General features: G+C 43.2%; 1 protein-coding gene across 1 annotated transcript in view; it reads left to right on the top strand.

Moving 5' to 3' along the window:
* The window catches only part of PDCL2 (phosducin like 2), a 253,884-nt gene that overhangs the window by 210,578 nt on the left and 18,662 nt on the right, over nt 1–24,644 (top strand). The window contains exon 5 of the mRNA XM_086963873.1: nt 17,422–17,630. Coding sequence (XP_086819999.1) covers nt 17,422–17,630 — 209 coding nt within the window. The remainder of the gene's footprint in view (nt 1–17,421; nt 17,631–24,644) is intronic.

Consider the following 24,644-nt stretch of genomic DNA (forward strand, 5'->3'; position numbering starts at 1 on the left):
ATGGTAATCTCTCAAGTTTTTCGATGCTCAGGATTGTATAGTCTGCTCCTTTCTGTGCCAAGCTGATTTGTTTATCAGTAAGGTTAAAGATGGAAAACAATGACGTTGTGTTGATTAAACGCCAAGGCACATAGCCTGAACGAAGATTTTGCAGCGTCCAGCCTAACTGTACAATAGAACGCAATTGCGACTGGCCATGCTGTAACATTAGCAAGTCTTTGACTATTATATCTATGGCAGATGATACAATACTGTCCAGTGAATATATTCTGGAGGACAGAGTCATTAACCCATTGTCCACTACAGAAAGTGATTTTTCCAAATTAATACGATCAATTTCTCGTATTTTTTCAGCTGTTTCAATTTGTGTTATTTTCCAAGCCTCGTTGTAAGCCGCATATATACTGGTCGCTATGAAACGCTTTTGACGCTGTTTGCGTGGTCCCAGAATGAAATCGCGCAAATCAGCACCATCTTTAAGTAAAGACAAGTGTTGCTTCATTTCAGCCAGTGTGGATGATTCTAGCCATTCAAGGCACAGCTTCCCTACACTGTATGTTGTTACTATCCCTGGATGTTGTCTCTGGGAGTATCTAGGGTCTTGTCTGGTCATTGTTAACCCCTGTGTTCTGTTCAGGAATCTATCTTGACAGTTGTTTGTGTCAGTAGGCCAGATTAACCACTTTTTCCAATCAGGATGTGTTCTGTTTAGATGTAAAATTTTAGATACGTCTATCTCAATATCTGTTTTTGCATTATCAGGTATTGGCTTCGGAATAGACAGTTTGTTAAGGTCTTTGATATTAGCTAGGCCAAGACAGGTTGTTTGTTGAATTGTTTCATTTAAAAACATTATTTGCTCTGGGATCATGCAGGCTCGAAATAGTGCTTCTAGGCCTTGTACCTGCCAATCTTTTGTACCCCAGATCGTTTTTGTTTCAATATTATTTTTCCAATAATCAAAACCAAATGTCATCATTTTTTCATAAAATGCTTCTGAATATATCAATTTAGTATTTGTCAGCATTGTTTTCAATCCTGTTTTATCTAACTGTTTGTAATAAAACGTTTCTGCATCACTGGTGTTAAACTCTGAGAAGTACTTGAATTTCTCATAGAATGTTTTAGAACTGCTTTTAGGTGGAGTAGCACAATGTTCCCATTGGTTATACTTAAAAACATTTCTAGGCTGTGCAGATTTATGCAAGTAATGGTCACCATAGTGTGTGTAGCAGAACATCTGTTCATAACTAGACGAACTTTGTAAATAATCATGATCTGTAAATCTAGCTGACATTACTAAATCAGACATCATATTATTAATACTTTCAAAGTCCCAATCATCAGAGAATGTACTAGGTTTTACAAAGTCACTTAAGGAAACCTTGAATTGATAAGGATATTTCAGGATTTCGACCGGACCACATATTTCATAGTCAGTTTTGTCCCATACTACCCCTCCGGATATTGGAATGGCTGTGACATTTACTGTTGACAGTTCTCTTTTCTTCACGTGGGATGATTTGTGTGGTTTGAGGACTATGTTGATGTTCTGACTTGCTGTGTCCATTGAACTATATTTTCCCTCAATGAATTTTCCCAAACAAAGTACCATGATGAGCCAAAGCAGGAGGAAAAATATACCTAGACCAAACCAGAACTCTAACCATGGAGAAACAAGATACATTTTCTTGAGTTGATGAAAGAGTTCTGTTGCTTTTTCTTTAAAAGTCTTTGTTTCTGGCATCACTTTTGGGTTGCTTTGATCCTCAGAAAAGTTATCGAAGTTGACGAAGTAGCCAGAGACAGTTCTGTCAATTGTTGGAATTGTTCTTTCAATTTGTCTGTCGGTAGCACATTCTGATGCCACATCATTGTAGACTGGTGTTTCTTGACGAACTGTTTCAATCTGTGTCTCAAGAGGCACGAGTTCCAAGGCATTATTGCATAGTCCCTCTCTTTGCACTGCAGGCTGATCGAATGTGATTAGTCTTTCAGTTTGAACCTCTTGGATTGTTGCAAGTTTGGGTATTCTGTTGTTTCTCGGGAGTCCACTGGGCCTACTGTTGATTATAGGCCACATGCTTGTGGTTTTACCAGGTCGATTGATACAACTCTGTTCTCCTTTTTACCAGCAAGGGGCGGTAGTACTACTGATCTTGTTCCGTTGATTGCTAAGACAGGTACTGCTTTTCTGCAAGAAGGCCCAAATTCCTTCTTCACCGCTATTTTTTCTCTGACTAGATCCCCACTCTTTGGAATCCAGACAGGCCTTGCTGGGGCTGGTGGTGCCTCGTCAGTGGTAGTTGGCTGTTGCTTTAACTTTATGTTGCTTAAGGATTTTCTTGTTTCATTCAAGTCCTGTAAAACAGCCAAACGATCTTTGATGTCAAAGTCTGTTTTCTTATCTTCTACCACTGATACCTGACTATCTAAGTCCTGAATTCGCATTCTAGTTCCGAACAATAGTTCGTATGGGCTGAAACCTTTTAGACAATTTCTTGGCAAGTTGTTTAGGCTTAACTGGACACTTATTAAATGTTTGACCCACCCAGCACCTGTACCTAATACCTTCGCTGTTATAGATTGCTTTATGTCCCGGTTTTTTCTTTCTACCACACTGTTCCCTTCGGGGTGTGATGGACAAGAATACCGCAAGCCAACGCCCATGCTGGCCATGGCCTCCCTATAAGCTCGAGAGCGGAAAGCAGGACCCTGGTCAGAATGGAACATGGAAATTGCGTATGTGCCGATAAAGACTCGCAGATCTTTTATAACCGTTCTGGCGTCAGCCGAGCGCTGGGGCCACATTTTTTAAGTGGATTTAGCCTTAATGATTAATAGGACGCTGGATTGCATGTAGACAGCATTACGCTGTTTCTAATTGGTAGCCGGGCAACAGACTGGACCAGTTCACTACTGCGATCCCTGTCACAGTCGGGACAGTTCTTTACATATATTTGATGTTGCACGCTCATTCCTGGCCACCAGTATACTGATTGTAATTCAGTCAGAGATTCCTTGATCTTTTTGTGCCTAGGACCCAATCCCATGTGTGTGTCTGCTATTAAAAATATTCTCCTGTTCATGTTTGGAATTACCCTATCCCCCACTCCAGGGATTCGAGCTAAAGGAACGGAGTTCGCATCAAGTACGTATGCATAATTGAGTGGATAGTTCACGGGTAGTGCTGTACAGTCGCCTTTTATGGACGTTTTGACTGCCAGCATGGTTTCCCCGTCTATGTATTTTTCTGAACGCTTTTTTGTGGCTACGGAAGCCGGTTTAGTTGCTTCCGCTGTGGCTGTAACAGCCAATGAATTCCCTGCAACGTGAACGCCATCACGTTGAAGACTCTGTGCGTGTATCACGTGAGTCTTTTGTAGTTCTTTCTGTAAAAGAGCTACCTGTTTCCAAAGCAGTTTATGCTTTATTGTGGCACCTGTGTCATCTTTGTAATCATTTTTAATCCAGCTCTGCAACTTATTATTGTAAGAGTTGACGCAGAAATGCGAATCGCACACGATTAGTGTCGGGAATTCACGTTCTGCATTTTCTAGCGCCATCTTTAAACATCTGATTTCAGCTCTCTGAGCCGAACAGTACCTCACTGATTCAGTTTTTGTTATTTTCGGTGTGAATTTACCGCACAGCCAGCGACCTTTAATAATCGCACAGGCTGCATCGTAGGATTTGTTCTCTACGTTGAAATGCTGTACGAATCTATCTGTATAGATTATACAGGCGTACTGTGGGAGAGGCAGAAGTTCGATTGGCATAAGTCAAATCATTCAGTTTTTCGAGTTGCGGGGTGAAATAGTATTTCCCATCTTCCGCTCCAAGAGAATCTATACACTGTATCCATTTCGGATCCAGTGACACTGTAGGCAGGTTTACTGGGCTGAATAGCGCCTCGAAGGCGGACTCCTCTGTGACAACAGTGATCCTTCTGCCTTTTGCTAGTTCTCTTTCTTTTAGCTAATGCAGTTTCTACTGCTTTCACTGTATTTTCTGTTGGACTGAATGTTTTTCTGCTTGTGTATACAAGTGAGATTTAATTGAAATTGGTACCTTTTCTTCCTCATTCGAGGTCAGGTACGTGAATCCGCATCTTCCTGGGATGACTCGGATTACAAGATTGCGTGTGTTGTCACGTGTATCTAATTTTGTTTTTGCTAACATGTCTGTTTGCAGTGATCTCAAAATTTCTGTGTGTTTTTGAGTCCAAGTGATTGGTTTAAAATCAAGTTTAATTAGTTCATAGAGAGGTTTAACCCTCTCCGCATAATTTAGAATGTAAGTTCTACTGAAATTCAGAAAGCCTAGAATCGATTGTAAATTCTTCAGCGTTTTTGGTGCTTGGAGCACAGCGCACTTCTCTAAGAAGTTGTCCGCTAGGCTTTTTCCTTCACTTGATAATTCGTTTCCTAAAAATAATACTATCAGATGGTCAATTTGAGACTTTTTAAAGTTGAATTTGTAACCCTCTGCTGCGAACCCAAGTATAATGGTGTCCACTCTTTTCAAGTGAGTCTCCAAGTCGTCGTCTGTGAGATAGATATCATCTACGTAAGATAATGCCTCCTCATCATACATTTGTAGTAACTCTGTTACTCTGGCTGAGAATAGTCCTGGGCTGTTCTTGAATCCCTGTAGGAGCCTACAGAAATTTTTCTGTGACCCCATTACTGAGAAAGCGGTCAAGTATCTGCTTTCTGGTGCAATGTTTTGACAAAAGAAACCATTAGATATGTCTAATGTCGTTTTATATTTTTTCCTAACTATGTTATTCATTAGTGCAGCACTATGCGAAATTTGTACTGCAAATGTTTTGCAACATGCGTTAAGGTGTCTGTAGTCCAAAACTAGACGATATGAATTGTCTGGCTTGGAGACAGGAAACAAAGGATTGTTCATTTGAGAGGTGCACGTTTCAATCACCCCCTGGTATTCAAGTTGATCTAAAATCTCCCTGACATGTTTTTTAGCTTCTTGCTTAATGGGATACTGCCTTTGGGCAGTCGGTTGACTTTTTAACTGGATTTTGTGAGGAGGAGAGTCCTCATCCCATCCTACATGATTTTTATATAATGCTGGTGCCTGGGCTACTGCCCATTTCCTTGCATATGTATATTTTTTGTGAATCGGAATGTGATTCGAGAAGGCAGGCATAATCATTTCTTCGCCACAAGGGCACTCCCTGACAATCTCTGGGGGCCAATCTTTTTCAGCTAACAGGATATCATAGACTTTTGAGAGTTTATCTCAAAATAGACCCTTTATTTTCCTAGTCTTATCACCCTCTATACGCAGTGTTATTTCGTATATCTTATGGGGCTCGCTAACTCTGGTTTCGGCAGTTTCAACCTGAATGTACTCATTCGTGTCCACTGTCTCCAGATGACTCATCAGGATCTTGCGGGCTATACTGATTTCTGCTGCACTGTCTAGCATTATTTGTGCCCACTCCCCGTTTTTCAACTGTGTCCTTAGTATTCTCGGCATGTTCGATTACTCTAATACTGGCTACCTTCTTTTTAGGAAATTGAGATTTTTTACTTTGAGCAGGTTCCTTGTCTTTGGACTTGGTGTGCTCTCCTGGGTCTGACCGTCCTCTTCTTTCCGATTTCTGCGAAAAAGATCGAGAGGGACGTGTATCAATACTTTGATATCTATCATGCTTCTTCAAATTATCCCTATTTCTAAGGTTATATCTTTTCTCCGAGGGCTCCCTCTGGGGAGACTGGTGTTCTCGAGTCGGAGTTCTTTCCCTCCGTCGAGGAGAACTTCCTCTGGACTGGAAAACTTTTTCCTGGGGAGTGGACTGTTTATTTCCATCCCAACTCTTTTTAGGAGTATTAGAATTATTTTTAATAAACAATTTTTCAGGATTTTCGAGCAGTTGGGGCTTTACTGGTTTACCACCCAAGCTGTCTCTACCTAGTTCTTCATAACATTTTTCTATGATTCTGGCAAGCTCAATTGGTTGATCTGTTATATCTGTTTCCTTCAACTTCTGGCGGATCGTTTTATCTTCCATTGTCAATTGAACTAACTCTCTATATGCCTTTGTTAATTCTCTTATTTTAACTAAGAGTTCTTCACTTGACATTTTATTAATGTCTGGATGTGGTGTGTAGCTGGCTAGAACCGGCCATGTTGCTCCTGGTCTACCTAGTGGACCGAGCCTGGTAATATGATCATTGTGTTTTAGGGCACCTTTAAACCAGAGCAGGTGCTCTTGGAATTTTAATGGGATTTCAGTCTCCTCGAAAGGAGCGTACTCTTCCGGTGGAGCCCCTATTTTGTAAAAGTGGAACTCGTGTGTTGCAGCATTTGCTGCTGGAAATTTTATCCATGAATAGAATACCTCTGTCTGCCGATATTCGTGTGCCTCTATCACGAAGACGACTGTGCCACCTTGTGTGGTCAGTCCATTTTCTATAAGTTTTGACGTTATAGATTTTCTTAAATGTGCCGGGATGATTATCGCACCCGGTTCAGTAGTCCCGTCGGGACCCTGCTGAGTCGCATCTACTGCGGCATCAGTTCCGTTGTTTTCTACTGACATTTTATAAATGCAGGTTTTGCAGAGCAGGTCTCCAAGGAGACAAAGATTAGGTGCACAATATTTTGGAACACTGTATCCTTCAACGTTGAATAAACCAGAGCTTTACATAGGAATCTCTTCCTACTAAGGTCGGGCGGATTTTAACCTTTCACCCACTCCAGACGTCTATTGGAGTATTTACGGGAGAAAGGGGTCTTTGTGAAAAATGCACAACTGAGTTACTCTAACGTCTTGCGTTAGTTTTATCGCCTTACCAAATGTTGGGCGCCATGTAGTGTAGTTCCTATTTTCCCAATAGGCCCTGCGCATTGGAATAACATAAACAGTAGTATGGACGTAGAAGTGCGGATCTTCCAGGTCTCCACTGACTATGCTAAACTTAATTAGGTTTGTTACCAACTAGCTCAGAGGTCACTGGAAACTTTCTTGACTGAATAGGAAGTGATCAGCTTCCCTGGTACAGACAAGAAGGGATTCAGTTTTCCAACAACCGCATAAACATGACAACTTTGCTCCTTAGAATAAGAGTCAATCTCTAGAGTCGTGTGAAACAATAGACAGTTATTTTACTCAGTCAGTTTTGTGCAGATTACTTTCACCAATATGCAGAGAATAGAGAGACGGGCGTTTTCAATAAAAATGTATTATTTATTGAACAGTCTTTCTTCTCGTGCAAGAGAAATGAATTGCCACAATTGCAAGACTAGTTATTATAAAAAGTGTGTACAGTAAAATGAGGATTGCGAAATAATACTGTAAAAGCATTGATATGGTTTCTTAGCCATACAATGATTTAAAATGAATAAAACATATATACATTCATATATACATAAGGCTAACGTACTCAACTGGTGCTTCTAACTACGCCTACCCCAGTGTACCTGACCTAAGCCTAATACTTGGGAGGGGAGTAAGTAAGCAGCAGTTTAAATTAAGTTGGTTTTGTCAAGGTATGCTTCAAGAATTCTCTCTAAGGGTTTAGTCAACACCATACCTCTGAAATAGAATGTTGGAGGTCTTGTATCTCCTTCCAGGACTCAATATCCCAGTTACTCGCAAGAGTAGGCTGGAAACGCCGGAGCTGGATTTCTCGGCAGGAGAAAAGACAGCGTCTCTCTCAGCGCGTCGAGGAAGAGGAGGAGGAGGGGCAGTGTCCGTGGGCAGCTTGCATCTGCTGGGCTTCTGCAGGGGACTGCTGTTCTGCTCCTATGTGCACCACACCATCGCTATCATCGATGTCGTTGAGGCAGCGATAGCATCAGTAACATCAGTAACATCAGCAGCGTTTGCTTAAGGCAACGTTGGTCATATTTATACCTGAAAGGTGCCTTGTTTGACGTAAGGTTTTGGACATAAGACGTCAATAAAGATGTCACTAGGAAGTGATCGTCTCTCAATGCTCATTAGAGTTCTATTACTAATCAAAACATAGCAAGCAGGGCTTTCCCAGGTTGCTGAGTTTTTATCTTGTTGAAGAACTCGGAGTGTAATCTAGGAATCTTAGATAGTAGCTTCTGCTGTGTCATTTGCTCTAATGAGCTGCAGAGGAAGCTGCAGAGGAAGTGATTCTGAAATGTGGCTCTGAACGCGTGAGGCCAGAGACGAGTTTCTGAATATTGCTCTTGATCGTTTATGCCATTATAGGGGAATAAATGGATTATAGCCGTATAGGGGCATAAGGTCACAGTATTGATCGGGGTCCTAGATTAGAACGCGACAGTTGGTGGGGTAGGGATGGTAGGGGGGGAGGGGGGGAAAAAGGGGGAAAAAGTCCTTAGAAGCTTAGCGACCACCAAAATGTGCGTTATGTTTTTTAGAGATCAATATGAGTGGGGCTAGTACAGGTGATTTAAAATTTTTGTCATGGAATGTCAACGGACTACGTACAGAATCTAGGAGACGAGTAATATTAAAATATTTAGAGGATTCAAAGGCCCATATCATAATTTTGCAAGAGACGCATTTGACCTCAATAGAGTGTAAGGAGGTCATGCAGGGTCAAATGTGGGTTGCCCATGGGTTTTGTACTTCGCAGACCATAGTTACAAAGGGTGTTGCTGTTTTGGTTAGACATGGGGTTCATTTTTGTCTAGAAATTTTTTTAGCAGACCCAAAAGGTAGATGGCTCATTTTAAGTGCAAGAATTGATTCTGAGTTACTAACCATAGTTGGATATTATGGCCCAAATCTTGATGAGGTAGATTCTCTGGACACTTTGGCTAGGGAATTATTAGGATCTGTTGGTAAAATTATAATGGCCGGGGATTTCAATGCAGTTCTGGATTATAAATTAGACCGATCTGTAAACTCACGTGGGCTTATGAATCCCAAAATGTCAAACAGAATAAGGTTGCTGATGACTCAATTTGGGCTGTGTGATATCTGGAGATTTAATCATGGACAACAGTTGGGATTTACATATTATAACAAGAAATATAAGCATAAATCTCGGATCGATTATGAGTTGCTGGATTTAAGGTTAAAAGATTCAGTTACAGCAGTGGGGCATGTAGGCGTTCATATCTATGACCACTCGGCCATCACACTTAATATTAAAATTAAAGCATCTGAAGCAGAAACAACCTGGAGGCTGGATCGCACACTACTTTTAGATCAAGAGTGCTTGCAATTTATTAGTTCAGAGTTAGAGGTTTTTTTGGATGCAAACTTAGGCACTGCAAAGATAGAGACAGTATGGGAGACTTGTAAAGCCTTTTTGAGGGGCAGACTGGGTGCCCAGGGAGCAAAAAAACGAAGAACCTATTTTAATAAAATTACTGACTTGGAAAAGAATATTCGAGAATTAGAGGTTAGCATCAATTCCTGTGAAGGTATAATGGTAGAGCAGATGCTGAAAGATCTAGAGGTGTTAAAACTGGATCTAATAGCAGTTATTAACCACAGAATTAGAGAGAAATGGGAATCCAGTCAGTTGGCTCACTTCAGTTATAGTGAAGGGTGCGGAAAGCTACTTGCTTGGAAGGCCAAGAAAGATCCTTGGGGTGGTTTTGAGAGGACTCACACAGGTTGAAAACAGCTTAGGCCCACTAGAACAGTGACATAACATGCAGATAGCCCGTCCCAATTAAAAAATGCTCGGAAAGCCTTTGCTGAGCTTCTCAAATGCCTCAGGGTCATACACTATAGAGCCTATAGCCAGAGAATGCACACAGAGACAGACAAATTGGGCATGCTACTCGCCAGGTTGATTAACAACCTACACCCATCCTCTTGATACACACATGATACAGTGGAGACTTAATTGGAAATTAGCAATACATTTCGGGATTACTATACTGAGTTATAATAAGACCCACCTCCCTCTGACCCAGTCGAAATAATCTCTTTCTTAAGTCATATCGAAATGCCCAAGGTGTCAGCGTCTGACATGGGGGCCCTTAAAGATCCCATATCAGTGAATGAGATACGTGAGGCCACCAAGGAGCGTGCTCGTAATGAAACACCAGGCTCTGATGGACTGCAAGTGGAATTCTATTCCACTTACGCTCCGTGACTGATACTTCGCCTCGAAAAAATGTATAACACCTAACTGGAGGAAGGGATGCTTCTACCTTCGTCTTGGGAAGCACTGGTGACCACACTCCTCAAGCCTGGCAAATCACCCACTGACATGTCCTCTTATAAGCCCTGTCTTTATTAAACATTGAGTATCTCCCTACACCCCCACTTACTACACAATGATCAATGTGGCTTCGCCCCCGCCACAATACCTCCCTAAATATACACTGTTTATTCCGCATAATTGATGCAGTTAAAGAATGCTACCCATTCACTGGATGCCTCTCCCTTGTTATCCAACAAGCATTTGACACCATCAGCTGGGACTTTATGTTGGCCGACCACATTTGAGATGCCCCCAGCATATGTCTGTTGGGTACATCTGTTGTACTAAGAACCTACGACAAGAGCCAAGATGGGCCAATACATTTCAGCCCCATACCCGGTGTCTCGTGGGACGCAACAGGGTTGCCCCCTGTCACCATTATTGTTTGTTTTAGCGGTAGAATCTCTTGCACAGCATATCTACCAGGAGGCCGGGGGTGTGGAATCTATATATATTGTACAGTCCACTCGGTGGCGCTATACGCGGACAATATGATCCTGTACTTCAATGTCCTCTTATAAGCCCTGTCTTTATTAAACACTGAGTATCTCCCTACACCCCCACTTACTACACAATGATCAATGTGGCTTCGCCCCCGCCACAATACCTCCCTAAATATACACTGTTTATTCCGCATAATTGATGCAGTTAAAGAATGCTACCCATTCACTGGATGCCTCTCCCTTGTTATCCAACAAGCATTTGACACCATCAGCTGGGACTTTATGTTGGCCGACCACATTTGAGATGCCCCCAGCATATGTCTGTTGGGTACATCTGTTGTACTAAGAACCTACGACAAGAGCCAAGATGGGCCAATACATTTCAGCCCCATACCCGGTGTCTCGTGGGACGGAACAGGGTTGCCCACTGTCACCATTATTGTTTGTTTTAGCGGTAGAATCTCTTGCACAGCATATCTACCAGGAGGCCGGGGGTGTGGAATCTATATATATTGTACAGTCCACTCGGTGGCGCTATACGCGGACAATATGATCCTGTACTTCAATGACCTATGAGGCGAATTGGGGGTAGCGGTTGCCACGGAATTAGCCCAACTAAGCTGCATTTACAGACGGACAGGAGCGGCATGGGTGCTCCAGAATTTAAGGCCTATTGTATAGCTGGGGAGCTACAATGGCTGGCATATTGGCTGGCTGGACACAAAGCGGAAGAAACTAGATACACTGCCAGAATGCTTCGTAGAGGACATCTGCGTAGGCGGCTTTGCCCTGCCGCCCCCCACTCTCCGCCCACCCCCCTGTGCTCTCATCAGGTTCCCTTTGACTATGCACAGCCCTCTCCTATTGTAGAATTGCCCTTATATATATTGCGTTCCTGATGCCTTATGCCCCTAATATTCCTCTATGCTGCTCCCCACCCCACTTGTCACTGTGTCATGGCCTTAAATGCAACTCCGATAAATCGGAGCTGCTTTTTTTTGGCTGTACTCCCGATCCCAGCTGGAAGGCCTGGTGGCCACAGGATATGTTTCCACCGGACAGTGTCTCTGGTAAGGCGAAAAACCTTGGAATTCTGATTGACTGTGACCTATCCTTCAGGCCCCATATCATCGGGCTTTCTGGGAAATGTTTTGGCATTCTCAGGATGCTTAGAAAATTCCTTCCTTTGCTGTCACTTTACCACAAAAAAACCATTGTGCAGGCTCTAATAGGGTCGCGTTTGGATTATGCAAACGCCCTCTATTTGGGTCTACCCAAATATCTTTTGACCCACCTGCAAGTGGTGCAGAATTCTGCGGCTCGAGCCATCTTCGGGCTCCCGAGACGGGCCAGTGCTGCCGAGCTACTCAAAGCTTTGTATTGGCTGCCCATCTCAAAGAGAATCTTATTTAAAAGCCTAACTTTGGTTTTTAAAGCCCTTCACGGTATTGGCCCGAAGTACATCGGGAAACGTTTCTCTCTTTACCTGTCTAGCAGGGCTCTGCGATCTGCTTCTTTGGCTAAAGTGGCTGTGCCTGCCATTAAGCATTCCAGAACTGGACGCCGGGCTTTCCGGTATCTGGCTTCGGGGGGGCTGGAATGAGCTACCTTTGTTTTTACGAAGGGCAATTAGCCTCCTTGCTTTTAGGAAGGAATTAAAAACTTGGCTCTTTTCTGCTTAGGGTTTTTTTTTGGTCTTTTTCTTTTAGTTTTTAGTTGTTGTGTTGTCACTCTGAATCAAGTTCTCTTCGCTAAAGCGCCGGGATGCTCTTTGGAGTAGCCGTGCGCTATAGAAGAAAATAAATAACATAACATAACATAACATAACTTGGGTACCTTGACAGCTGGGATGCTACATCCCCGGGAGAAAAGGGGGAACTGTCCTAAGGTTCTTTGTTTGAAGATGGGTAACTAATGCAACACTGATTTTGCGCACGCCCATGGGTTGCCGAAACACTGTTTTTAACACATGCTAGTATTCTTGGCTACGTCTGCAGGCACTGGGAGCCAGTTGGGAAGGAACCGGAAAAGCATGAGCTGCTACATGCACTGCATGCCATGAGCCACAGTAGACACCTGATCCAATGGCAGTATCAGGATCCAATGACTTATCCTACCATTGGACCCTCTTCAAATAAGTTGGGAAGCAGATTTTAATAGGGAGGTCACTGACAGAGAATGCACATTTCTTTTACAACAACCCAAGAAGGTCTCTCGTAATTTCGATTCAAATGTATTCTATTTTCTGTATTCCATAGGGCCTACCTCACAGCGCACAAGATCAATACAATGTTCCCGGTGGCCTCCTAGAGCTGCCCCTGGTGACACACAGTACGTAGATCTCACGCATATGTTGTGGGCTTACCCTTCATTAGCAGCTTATTGGACTAGCATTGGGGCGATACTATTGGAGTTAACTGGTAAAGACCATTGGTGCACAATAGATCAGTTTATTCTAGGCTGATATTCTAGACCCTAAAATCTCTACTGTTAGCAAAACGACTGCTGACCAGACATTGGAAGTACCTGCGAGTCCCACCAGTCATCCTTTGGCGGAAAGAGGTGATACACTGGGGTTTAGCAGAGAGCGGAGCAATCCGGGGTGATGAATACAGAAGATTATGCAAGAGGCCAATATCAATGGAATGGGATGTCTTGCTGGAGGCATTTAGGGGGCCATGGACTAAAGAATGCTACTGATGGGAGGTACATACCCCCCTCGCCTCCACACCCTCTTTCCTCAGTTTAAGACACTGGCTTTTACCCAACCTGGGGGGGGGAGTTGTTTTCCCTGATATCAAAGTGGAGCCGTACTCCAGGGGCGGTAAAGGTCCTCCCACATTTATTGTACAACACTCGCAGTTCACAAAAACCACTGCCCGACACCATTGCATCCCTACTTAGGTGACGACAGAGAGATGTAGATGGGATAGTTGAGGTGGGAACGTTTGCACGGGCAGGATTAGATTGTACGATAGAAAATGTCACTGTTCCATTCCTGTTACTGGAAGTGTAATGTTTACTCGATGTAACATTTGCTGTTGAACTTTACGCTGATGATAACGAGGTTTGTATAAAATAAACTGCAACAAAGTTTGTGTCAAAAAATAAAACACCATAAGTAGATCATTTTGCTCAACACAATAATTTAGTAATAGCTTTTAAGGTTTCGCCTGGCGTTCACTGCGCAGCAGTGTCGCGCAGGCGAAATCTTTTGATCTTCAGTACGGGGCTTTAACCTGCCTCTCTCTTCCATTGGCTAGCTCCATAAATGCAGGCTTGCTATTGGAAGAGATGGTTGTCAATCACTCTTTCCCCGTCACAGCGCGATTTGTGGGCGTTTCTGGGTCTTTTTTTAAGTCCCGCCCCTTTTCTCTCCGTCATTCGGAGGTAGGCGTTTACTCATTTCCCCCGACCGCCGCGTCCATAACATAACATAACATGTGTATTTGTAAAGCGCACGTTCACCCTTGGGTATCTTGGCGCTGAATAACAGATGTTTATTGTTACCCAACTCAATGGTACTCATTTTATCGACCTCAGTTGGATGAAAGGCTGAGTGAACCCCCGGGATTCAAACCTGTGACCATGAGGTCGAACACAGGCCCCTGCAATGGACGCATTAGTCCACTGAGCCACCAGACCGCGGACACAGTGACAGTACCGAAGCGCCAGGGAGTGGTTGACGCTACCAAGGCTCAACGAACAGCATACGGAACCGAATGTGGTACTCATGGCACCCTTCGACTGGGTTGTGGGTCGGCGCACACGACGTGCCCTCAGGAACGTATGTGCTGTAAATCCTGTATCTAGGGAAAGGTACGCCAGCTCTGTGGTTTTAGGACCCTCGGCCGGAAGATACGCCGGCTCAGTTAGCTCGGGACCCTCTGACTGAAGCTACGCTGTCGCCGTAGGCTCAAGAAGTCCGCTGCGGTGTCTGTGGATTGATGTTTGGAAGCCAGATAGGGCCGAATTTGTTTTTATGCTTTCAAGGGCGAGGAAGAACGAATCATTGGTTGTGTGTATCAACTTTCATTTTTATAACACCTGCTGTGGGGTTCCGAATACACGCGTTAACGTCAAGTATTTTATTGTTTATCACCCTATAATAAAGACACGTGGTTATATTGACTAAGTGGTGTGCCATTTTCGTGTGTAAGTGTGATGATGCGCGGAAGAGAAGTCTCACTGGCATGTCATAATTCCATGCACCGTGCAAAGTTGTGTGTGGCATTGTGTTTTGGCAGAATGCGGGACACCTTTTTTGTGCAGTGACGCCTCAGGTGCTCTCTTCAAAGAGCTGCAGGCAACCCTCAGATTCGAAGAGCGGGGAGAGGATCGTTTAACCTATCACTGCGCACGGTGCTGCCCCTTCCCGACCCCTGAGGAGTCGGACTGACTTTTAACTCCATCTGGCTAATGCAGGTCAGGACCTGTCTCCTCTGTTTAGAGATGCCCCTGCCGCTTTAGGGCCGCTTCGCTGCGGCGTTCCCTTAGCTCCTGTTTAGCATTTCTATCAATGCACGTGCATGAAGCGTTGCGCGTGGCACCTTCTGTGCTACATGTCCGCAACTGCCTTATCTTCTAAGCAGATGCTGTTCACACGCACTTCAGCAAACCTCATCTTCACCGTGTGCAGGGCCGCGGAATGGGCGTTCTGCTTGGGCGGATCCTGCCTCCTCAGCCCCACCTAGTGCCAACTAGCACCACTGTAATTCTCGGGTTCTGGAGGCAGGATAACGGAAGACCAAGGTCACGCGTGGGCGAACAGCGCGTTGCGTGATAGCCCACGAGTTGACAGGGATGGAGATATTTCCAAATGACTGTGGCGACAGACTGTGACCAGACGCTTTTAGTGCGAATAAAGCATTCATCCCAGGAGCTGGTGTGCTGTTCTGTCTTGAGAAGTGCGAAATTCCCGCCCCTGACACTGCCTAGCCGAAGCTGCTAACGTATGTGCTCTGCCCGGCACAGGAGCCTGATCAATGACTGTGCCACGGAGTGCGGTTCACACTCACCCGCACAGAGCCACCGGTTTGGTGCCAGTCGCGTTTGCATGCTCCACATCGGTTCATGCAAAAAAGTCGAGAAGTCGAGCCTCGCTGATCATGTGGCGCTTCTTGCAGCTCGGGTGTAGTCTAAGCGCTTTACAATGTAGCATGTACGGGACCTGGCTTGAGAGAGGAAGTTGTCCAAGACCACACAATGCGTTCGAACGAGGAGCCCGGGATCGGAACTACGGTGGGTTGGACACGTACGCAGTATCCAGCCCCGGGTTTTACTTAACAATTGATTGTCTCAAGCGTTTGGCCAGTTTTGTTCAATAGAAGCAAACCAAAGTCTCGGACTGGATACGTTGTGTTTATACTATGGGGCCATGTTACATTTTATAAAAACTTGTATAAGTCAAGCTTTTCCATATACCAATCGGACGTAACTTTTATTTTAAAGAACTCTCAAGCAGTTTAGGGATTGTTAACACTGCACACATCACAGTGGATAGGTATTTTCCACATGTGACCGCTGAGAACGTGAACATACAGGTGATAATCCCACTCAGTTAAGTTAGCAAATCCTTGCGCAACAGACTACTTATTGTGTTTTCCATTAACACATCTAATAGCCACAATATAAACAGTAAACATGCATTGAATCTTGAAACAGAGCACGTGAAATACCTGGAGTAAGTTTTTGTTTTTTATCAAAAAACAGTTACTGTTATATTATCATATGTCTAGACCGTGGGAAACTAGAACAATTCTTTCTTTCATAGCCACGGATTTAATTGCTGTTTTGATTCTTTTAAAATTCGAGGTTTGCCAGATGGCTTGTTTTCTGTGTGTGTCTCTGTGTGTGTCTCTGTGTTGCTCTGTGTGTGTGTGTGGCTGTGTGTGTGGCTGTGTGTGTGTGTGTGTGTGTGTGTGTGGCTCTGTGTGTGTGTGGTTCTGTGTGTGTGTGGTTCTGTGTGTGTGTGGGTGCAAATGCAATAGGTATCGCATTTGCGAGAGATTAAGCGGTTGGCATTGTAAATGACAATGCCATTTATTTATCTGTTTTGAAAACCAACACATAAATAACAATTGTGTCATTTACAATGCCAATAGCTCTAACTTTTGCAAAGGCGAGACCGTTGCATTGTAAATGCTTGTTTTAGATATGTCACTTGTATGACACTTCTGAAGTTCTAATTACTGCAAATAGCAGGTTTTACTGTTACAAAATACAGAATGTAATGGTACTCACTCTAATGACCTAGAGTTGTTCTCGCTAGGACTCAGACTTGTGACTTGCAGATGACCGTATCTTAGAAGTGAGTATTTTAACCTAATGAGATATTTTACTAGCATTTAATAATCTATAGTACCATCCTGTCCTCCAGCTGAGGTTCTTCAAACCCTGATGCCCTTAAACTGCAAAGTCCCGCTGATTGCAGTCTACATGTGTAGGTGACTTATATTTGATAGCAATTACTATCCTCTGCACACGCACATATTCAAAAAATATATATCATTTTCATCATTGTGTAAGAAAGAGTAATCCGTTGTGTTCTTTTCTTTGTCTTTACTTCCACAATGCCCAGCCAACACGTGTTTCGTAGATAGGGGAAGACCCCACGACTTCTTCAGGGGGAGAGAAATACCATAATACCAGTTTCAAAGTATTTACATAATTAAATATATGAGACATGGTGAATACATGCAATGTGCTTTCCAGATTACAGCAAATAACTAAATAACTCGAGATCTAGAATGAAGTTTGAAATGTATCTCTTCTCTCTTCAGCATACCACTGTGCTCCGTAATTGATAATCATCTTGGCGTGCTGGCAAGAAAATATCCAGAAACCAAGTTCCTAAAAGCCAACGTGAACAGCTGTATTCCAAACTACCACGACACACATTTACCTACAGTGATTGTGTACAAAAATGGTCAGATTATGGGACACTTTATCGGACGTAATGAATGCGGAGGTATACATCTCAAAGTGGAAGGTAATGGCCACACTATTCTTCAGAGCTACATATTGTCATGTCTGTGCATCAAATTCGGCTAATATTATAGAACAACTCATATGTTCAAACTCTCTCTTTGTTGAGTGCTTTGGTCTATCCTGACCACACCTGGTAGATTACCCTAAGGAAGTACAGATATACAAACTTGTGCATCATAGGATCTTCTTTGATAGTCATAAATGTTAGAATAATTTCCAGTTGCATTTGTGGCATCTTGAATACTTTAAAGAACAATGTCTTTAATAATTAACTGCACAGAGTGTCTATATCCATAGGTCAATGTAATGTATCATTCAATGGAAGCCTCTTCAAGGTAATATTTTTTCGAATGTGAAATGCTGCAGCTGAAAAGAAGTTGAAAATTGTAGTTGAACGGGCTGATGGCGAGTAGGGCAGCAATGTGCATGCATGTGAACAATTCATATGTGCCTCAGTAGGGGCAGCAGAAATAGTAGAGTAAAGTGATGTCGATGACACAACACAGTCTGTGAAGTAAAAGAACATTATGGCACATGACATGTGATTCAAAGGTAGCAGTCATGATGATGAATGTTGTAATGTGCCATAAAGCAAGCAATAAATATCAAGTTGCTGAATGAGCTTTGACCTATCCACAGAGCAGTGCTTAATTTGAGCTGGTGGTTTAGGGTACTCAGCACTAGCACTTAACACCAGCGCCTTTCATGAGCACCAGTTAAGGACACATTTATTTATGGTAGGCACAGGGAGATTAAATGATTCGCCCAGAATCACAGGACGTTGAGCAGACGCTGAGACTCGAACCTGGTTCCCCAGCTCCGAAGTTGGCAGCCCTGTCCATTACACCACTTCCTCTCCCCACTTCCATCGTTAGTAGTTGGTTCTGTTTTAGGCAGCACGAACAGGAGAAATGGGCTGATGCAAGCTGCCCCCTGACGAGAACCCCAGCACTTATGTTTTTTACTAATTAACCACTGCCACAATGTGCACAGATTGATGTTCCAAAAGAATGCGGAGTAGCTGTGTGATAACATGTGTGGCACTGAAAGATGAGTCTTATTGCTGGTGGTTAAAGACCATAAAAGTCAAATGTCAGTGTTCATGCAGAATGAAAAACAAACCCACCCCAAATAAACATCAATAGCATGTTGTCAGTGTGTGCAAAAGAATAAAGTAAATTCATCACATTAGGAGCATATATTGAGACTGGTTGCGCCTGCAATTTGGAAAACAGGTAACAATCCACTGCGCACATTTGAAATAGGTGAACCGGTCCCCGAAGAGATGGGAACGCACCAAAGACAGTCTTATAGCAGGTAGCATTGTGGACTCTATCATCTTATGAGTGTAGGCAACATCTGTAGTATTGGAGGATTTAAAAACAGCACCAAGTAGATCAGCAAAGTGTGTTGGGTACAGTATGTTCAGTAGACATTCTGTATCTACCAAAGCATGTGCTTTCTGGAGTTCAAAATAAATGAACTGCTGAAGTCAATGAAACTTCAATTTGTGTTAGATATGGGACTAAATTGTTCACTTTATCAAGTTGATATTGGAGAGTAACCTTCGGCCAAAGTGGGTATCAGATTTCCCAACCAGAGCAAGTTACAATGTAACACTGCAACATTTTAAAGTCTTTTGAACTCTACATTTGTTAGAGCTGACAGCCTTTGGTGTGGTCTTCCCCCAAACATTTTGCCTTTGCCTCTGTTTTCTGAATTTTGATTTGTTGGCATTAGGACTCTGTGCATTTTACTACTGGTAACTGGTGCTAAAGTGCTTGTGCTCTCTTCTCTAAACATAGTAAAATTGGCTTACAGGCAATTAGCACATTTAAGTTACGTGTAAGTCCCCAGTAAAGTGGTACTGCATGTACTCAGGGTCTGTACATTAAATAAACTTTGTGCCAGACTTAAATCCTAGTCATTTTTCCGGCTCCTCGGAGTCACCTCGATACCACGACATCGAGGTGACTCCGAGGTGCAGGAAAAATGACTAGGAGGCAACAGAAAAACGCAATTGATTTGAAGTAAAAGGACCGCGACCGAAGTAAGGTATAAGGTACAGAGAGTCGAACGCTGTGTGTCGCCGCACACAAACAACAGGATTTAGATGGTCCTGCATTTGAAAAGAGGAATAAAACTTCAGAAACACTGGGACCACCGATACGACAAGATCGAAGGGTGAATCCCAGCCATGTGTAAGAGAAACCCTAGTCCAATAAAAGAAAAAAAAATCGGACGAAGATTTAAAGAGATATAACATATGAGGAGTATCACCAGCTTGAAAGAGTCAGAACAAGAAAATCAGAGGGCCCTGATGAGAATCTAGGAAATCATACCTTAAAATTCGAAACGCGTCGGCATGTCAGAAAGAGCATAAAGGAATAAAACAAGTGTTTTTCCTTGTAGAGACAAAAGACAGTGTTTATTAATTACATGCTTTCTTGAATATACAGATATGTTCGCAGCTCTTTATGAATTTGATGTATTCATTGTAATCTAAAAGTCACAATTGATTTAGTGTTTTTTGTTTAAATTGCATGTGTTTTGAAATGTAAAATGTACAGTCTATTTTTTGTGACGTAAAATGTACAGTTTGTTTAATGTGGTGTAAATAGATTGATTTAAACATACGTTTCCTTTTCACACAAACAAAAGAATTCGAAAAAAATATAAGAAATCTTATAAATCAAATAAATAAATAAGAGGTTAAAACATAAGGAAATGTGTTTGGCTGAGCATAAATTATAAGAGCTCCACCCAAAAAAAAGAGATCCAGGCAAAATCTGGTTTTGTATAAATTGGGCCCTGCCTGTGTCTCATCCCCCAGGGCCACACTCCTTTATGTAACACAGTTTTTAAATGGGCTTTCCACCTAACTTCTCATCCATGATAGTACTTCTTTACTCACTATCAATTTCTCGGGTTAGGGTCAATGGTACACTGTCAGCCACATTCACAATAACAAGAGGGACATGACAGGGTTGCCCCCTCTCATCACTACTTTTCATTGCAGCAATGGACCTACTGGTGATCGATCTTCAGGCTAAGAGAGGTTTGCAATTTAAACCTGGCCCGCTCCTGGTTTCACTCTTTCCTGACGATATATTACTCTTTGTACATTATCCTGCTGACAACGTAGCCCCCAATACTTAGGGAATCAATCCGGTACAGGGCATTGTCCGGCCACCATATTAATTGAAATAAATTGGAGTTATTCCCACCAACAGATGCGAATACTCGATTGCATTGTGACTTTCTTTTGAAGTAGTGTGAAAGCTCTGTTCGCTACTTGGGTATCCATATACATCGAGACAAAGGAACAAGTCATACTCTTAAACTATGGTCCGGCAGTGGATAGGCTAATCACCCAGGTGGAGCCCTAGATCTGCATCCCACTATCCATAGCGGGACGCATAGCCATTATCAAAATAGTGGTGCTCCCCCATTTTTTAAAAACTTTTTTCAGAACATTTGGATTCCACTCACCAATTTGTTTTCTGCGTCTTTGTGGATCATACTGGCACGACTTGTCTGGGTAGGTAAACAGCCTCAAATTGGCTGAGTCACCCTTGCACTCCCCTATGACTGCAGAGGCTTTGGAGTCCCTCATTTACATCTTTACTATTTGGTTGCACAATGCCAATATGCCAGACACTGGTATCATGCAGATGCCTGCATACCATACTCTAAACCCGTAACAGACCTCGTAGCTCTAAAGTCACTGAAAGCACTACTTTCTGGCAGGCCTCCCACTAAATCCAGACGACTTACAAACACTGTCCACAACTTATTGGGCTTGGAGGTGGCTGACTCGGATGTTGGGTGGCCAGACTCTCTACTTCCCCACTGACCCCCTGGCAGACAACCCATGGCTTCCTATAACTCAGGAACGGTTGGTCCAGTGCACACTGACGAACCATGCTCTGCACACATTTGAAGACGTTTCACCAGATGGGCATGTTATCTCCCATACAGAAGAACCATGCTTTATAGACGCTGGCCAGATGGACCATTTTGTGTTCCAGCAGCTTCAGAGTGCACTAAGAGCACAGATCCAATCTTCCTATTAGCCCCTGCTGAATTCAAAGTACTGACGTTAGTGATTTGGAAAGAGATAGGCTTATTTCCAAACTGTACCACCCCTGCCTGAGCCTGCTATCAAAATGCGATTCCAGACTCAGAAATGCATGGCCTTCGGACTTGGGGCATTCCTTTATGGACAAGGTGTGGGGCTGCCTGTTGTGCGCACACGTGCTTTGTCTCTCATAGCCATCGGTCAAAAGTTGCTACATTATAAATGTGTACACAGGGCTTATATCATACCTGCAGCATTGGCCCGCATTGACTCCAATCACACATCAAATTGTCCATAATTCTACATGGAAGTCGCAAACTTTGCCCATGTAGCATGGGCATGTCCTCGTGTAGCACCATACTGGAGGGAGGTATTCGCCAGACTTGCTTTGATGACCCAGATCACGCTTGAACCTTCCCCCCTACTAGCCTGATTGGTTTATATCCACAACGTGCCCAAATTTGGGCACATATATGTTGCCATTGCCTTACTTCTGGCCAAATGAGTGGTTGCCAAACATTGGTGAGGCAGACACCCACATACAGTGTCAGCATGGATAAACAGACTAATCTATTGCGATACTAATAGTGAACTGTATGCAATCTTACAACCACTCACCTCTCACCGAAAGATATTTGCCAGCCTCTGAGGGATTATCATCTGATACTGTCCACACCTGACTACCCAATAAATGTAATGCCTTGAGGAATGCAGACTCTGCACAACTCTTTTTCAGTAGTGCTGTAATTGTGTAGATTTTGAAATATTCTTACTGTGGCATTGTGAGACGGAATGTGATGCTAACGTGATGTGCATTGTAGTGTTTCATTATTGTTCGTTACATACAACGTGAAATGGCAAAATATGCTATCTCCTCTTTTTGGATAACACATTTCTGTAGTTTTACGGTATGATTTAAAAATTGAAAAAAAAGTTTAAAAATGAAATATTTAGATAAGTAACTGCCCCAATCCTGTACCATCAGGAACTGTTATGGTTGAGAGGAATGTAGTGAGGCTGCGCTCCAGTTGTTGCACACAGCCTGAGGCCGGGCATAGCCTCAGGTATAAATAAAGGGACTGCCTGCTACTCCAAGCGGAGTCCATAATTGTATCCGATAGTGTGTGTACCTCTGTTGCTACGAATGGTCCTGTGCCAGTGACCATCACAGCCTAGTGTCTCAGATGGTCCTGCAAATGTCACAAAAATAGCAAAGCACTATGCTGTCAACATTAGGTAAGCCAAAGGGCTATGCAGCAGCGATACTGGAGGTCTGCCAGCTTGCAAACCAGGGGTCACACAAGCTGTGAAAAGGGGCAGCTAAACCAAAATACAATATAACATTACATATACCTGAAAAGGAAAGGAAAGGGTAAATATTCCAATACTGTTTGACGAAAAAAACCCAAGCGCAGATAAGTGGCAGACATTTTGTAACAGTATTACAAACAAAATACAAACCCAATCGCACAGCAACAAAATCTACCTTCAACATGGCCTTAGCTGAGAAGCTATGCCATGGCCATACTATAGGTCCACAAACTAGCAAAGAAAGAATTAAACAGGCCATGAAAAGGGCAAGGCATGCAAAATTGTGACATAATGCAACATGCACATGTAAAGGAAAGTAAGTCTAACCATATCAGTACAGGTGATCAAAAAGAACTGGGTGTTAAAAATTAAAACATAAATCAAGACTGAACAAAGAAAAATGTATAGCAATGGAATCCTATTTGTGAACATCCAGAAAAAAAGGATTCTACACACATTTAGGCTATTGTTCACAGTGTAAGTCTTCCAAATCCATCTTTTCTCATATAATGAATGCAGGTAGTCAACATTTTGATTTCTGACAGTTATTTTGACTACTTCAATCACCCACCATTACCTTTCCATTGCAGAGCTATTACTTTTCATGCGAGATTCAAAAAAATGTGGTGTGTTGAACACAGCATCTAATTCTGGAAGGATGTTGCAATAAAATTTCACACGGAAACAATTCTCAACTTCTTAGACTACTGCAGGGGTTAGGTGGTATCTTTTCTGACAAAATCTTGCAAAGGCTTTGATATTTTGACATAGATCAGGATCCACTAGCTACAAAACCAGCCATGCCCAGAAAGGTACATACCTGGGAGACAGTTACAGTTACAGGGCAGGCCAACAGTATCACGGCGTAGCGCGCGAGGGGGGCATTTTGGGGCGCACTGCGCATGTGCGAATCGGGAGAAACTACCGGAGCACTCCACACGCCCGGCGCTCTCCTGTGAGAGATGTTTTACGAATAATTACTTGGTTCCTCTTCCACCTGCCTCACTAGTGGAAAATAAATCGAACTAAGGAAAGGAAAAAAAAAGGACCCCACCCTGTGAGGAGAGGCACATACACAGACCTGTGGGCCACCACGAGGAGCAAGAGGACGAGCAAGAAGGTACCAAGCGCGCAACAACACAGCAGGAGAGCGTGGCAGAGGCATAAAAACAGAGGGAGAACAGCACAAGGACATTGAAGTACCAGACCCAGCGGCACTAGACAGCCAGAGAGGGTGGAGCAGTAGCGGTCGGCAGTAGGTGTTTCTATAGGGCGGTGACGTGGGCAGGAGGAGCGGCAGGGTGGGGGGAAATAATGTATGGATTACGGAGTTTTACAGGTAAGGTAACATTTAAATACATAAAACGAATTTCGTTGCGCACACTGCATCACCAAATGTGATGCAGTGCGCGCAACGAAATTCGTTTTATGTATTTAAATGTTTACTTACCTGTAAAACTCCGTGATCCATACATTATTTCCCCCCACCCTGCCCCTCCTCCTGCCCACGTCACCGCCCTATAGAAACACCTACTGCCGACCGCTACTGGGGTGGAGTAAAGGACGTACTTCACTGTGAACCCATAGGGGAAGCGAGAAGAGGCTGACGAAAGACACTGAGGG

This window comes from Lissotriton vulgaris, chromosome 3_1 (genome assembly GCF_964263255.1).
Source record: "Lissotriton vulgaris chromosome 3_1, aLisVul1.2, whole genome shotgun sequence".
In the NCBI taxonomy this organism is placed as follows: domain Eukaryota; kingdom Metazoa; phylum Chordata; class Amphibia; order Caudata; family Salamandridae; genus Lissotriton; species Lissotriton vulgaris.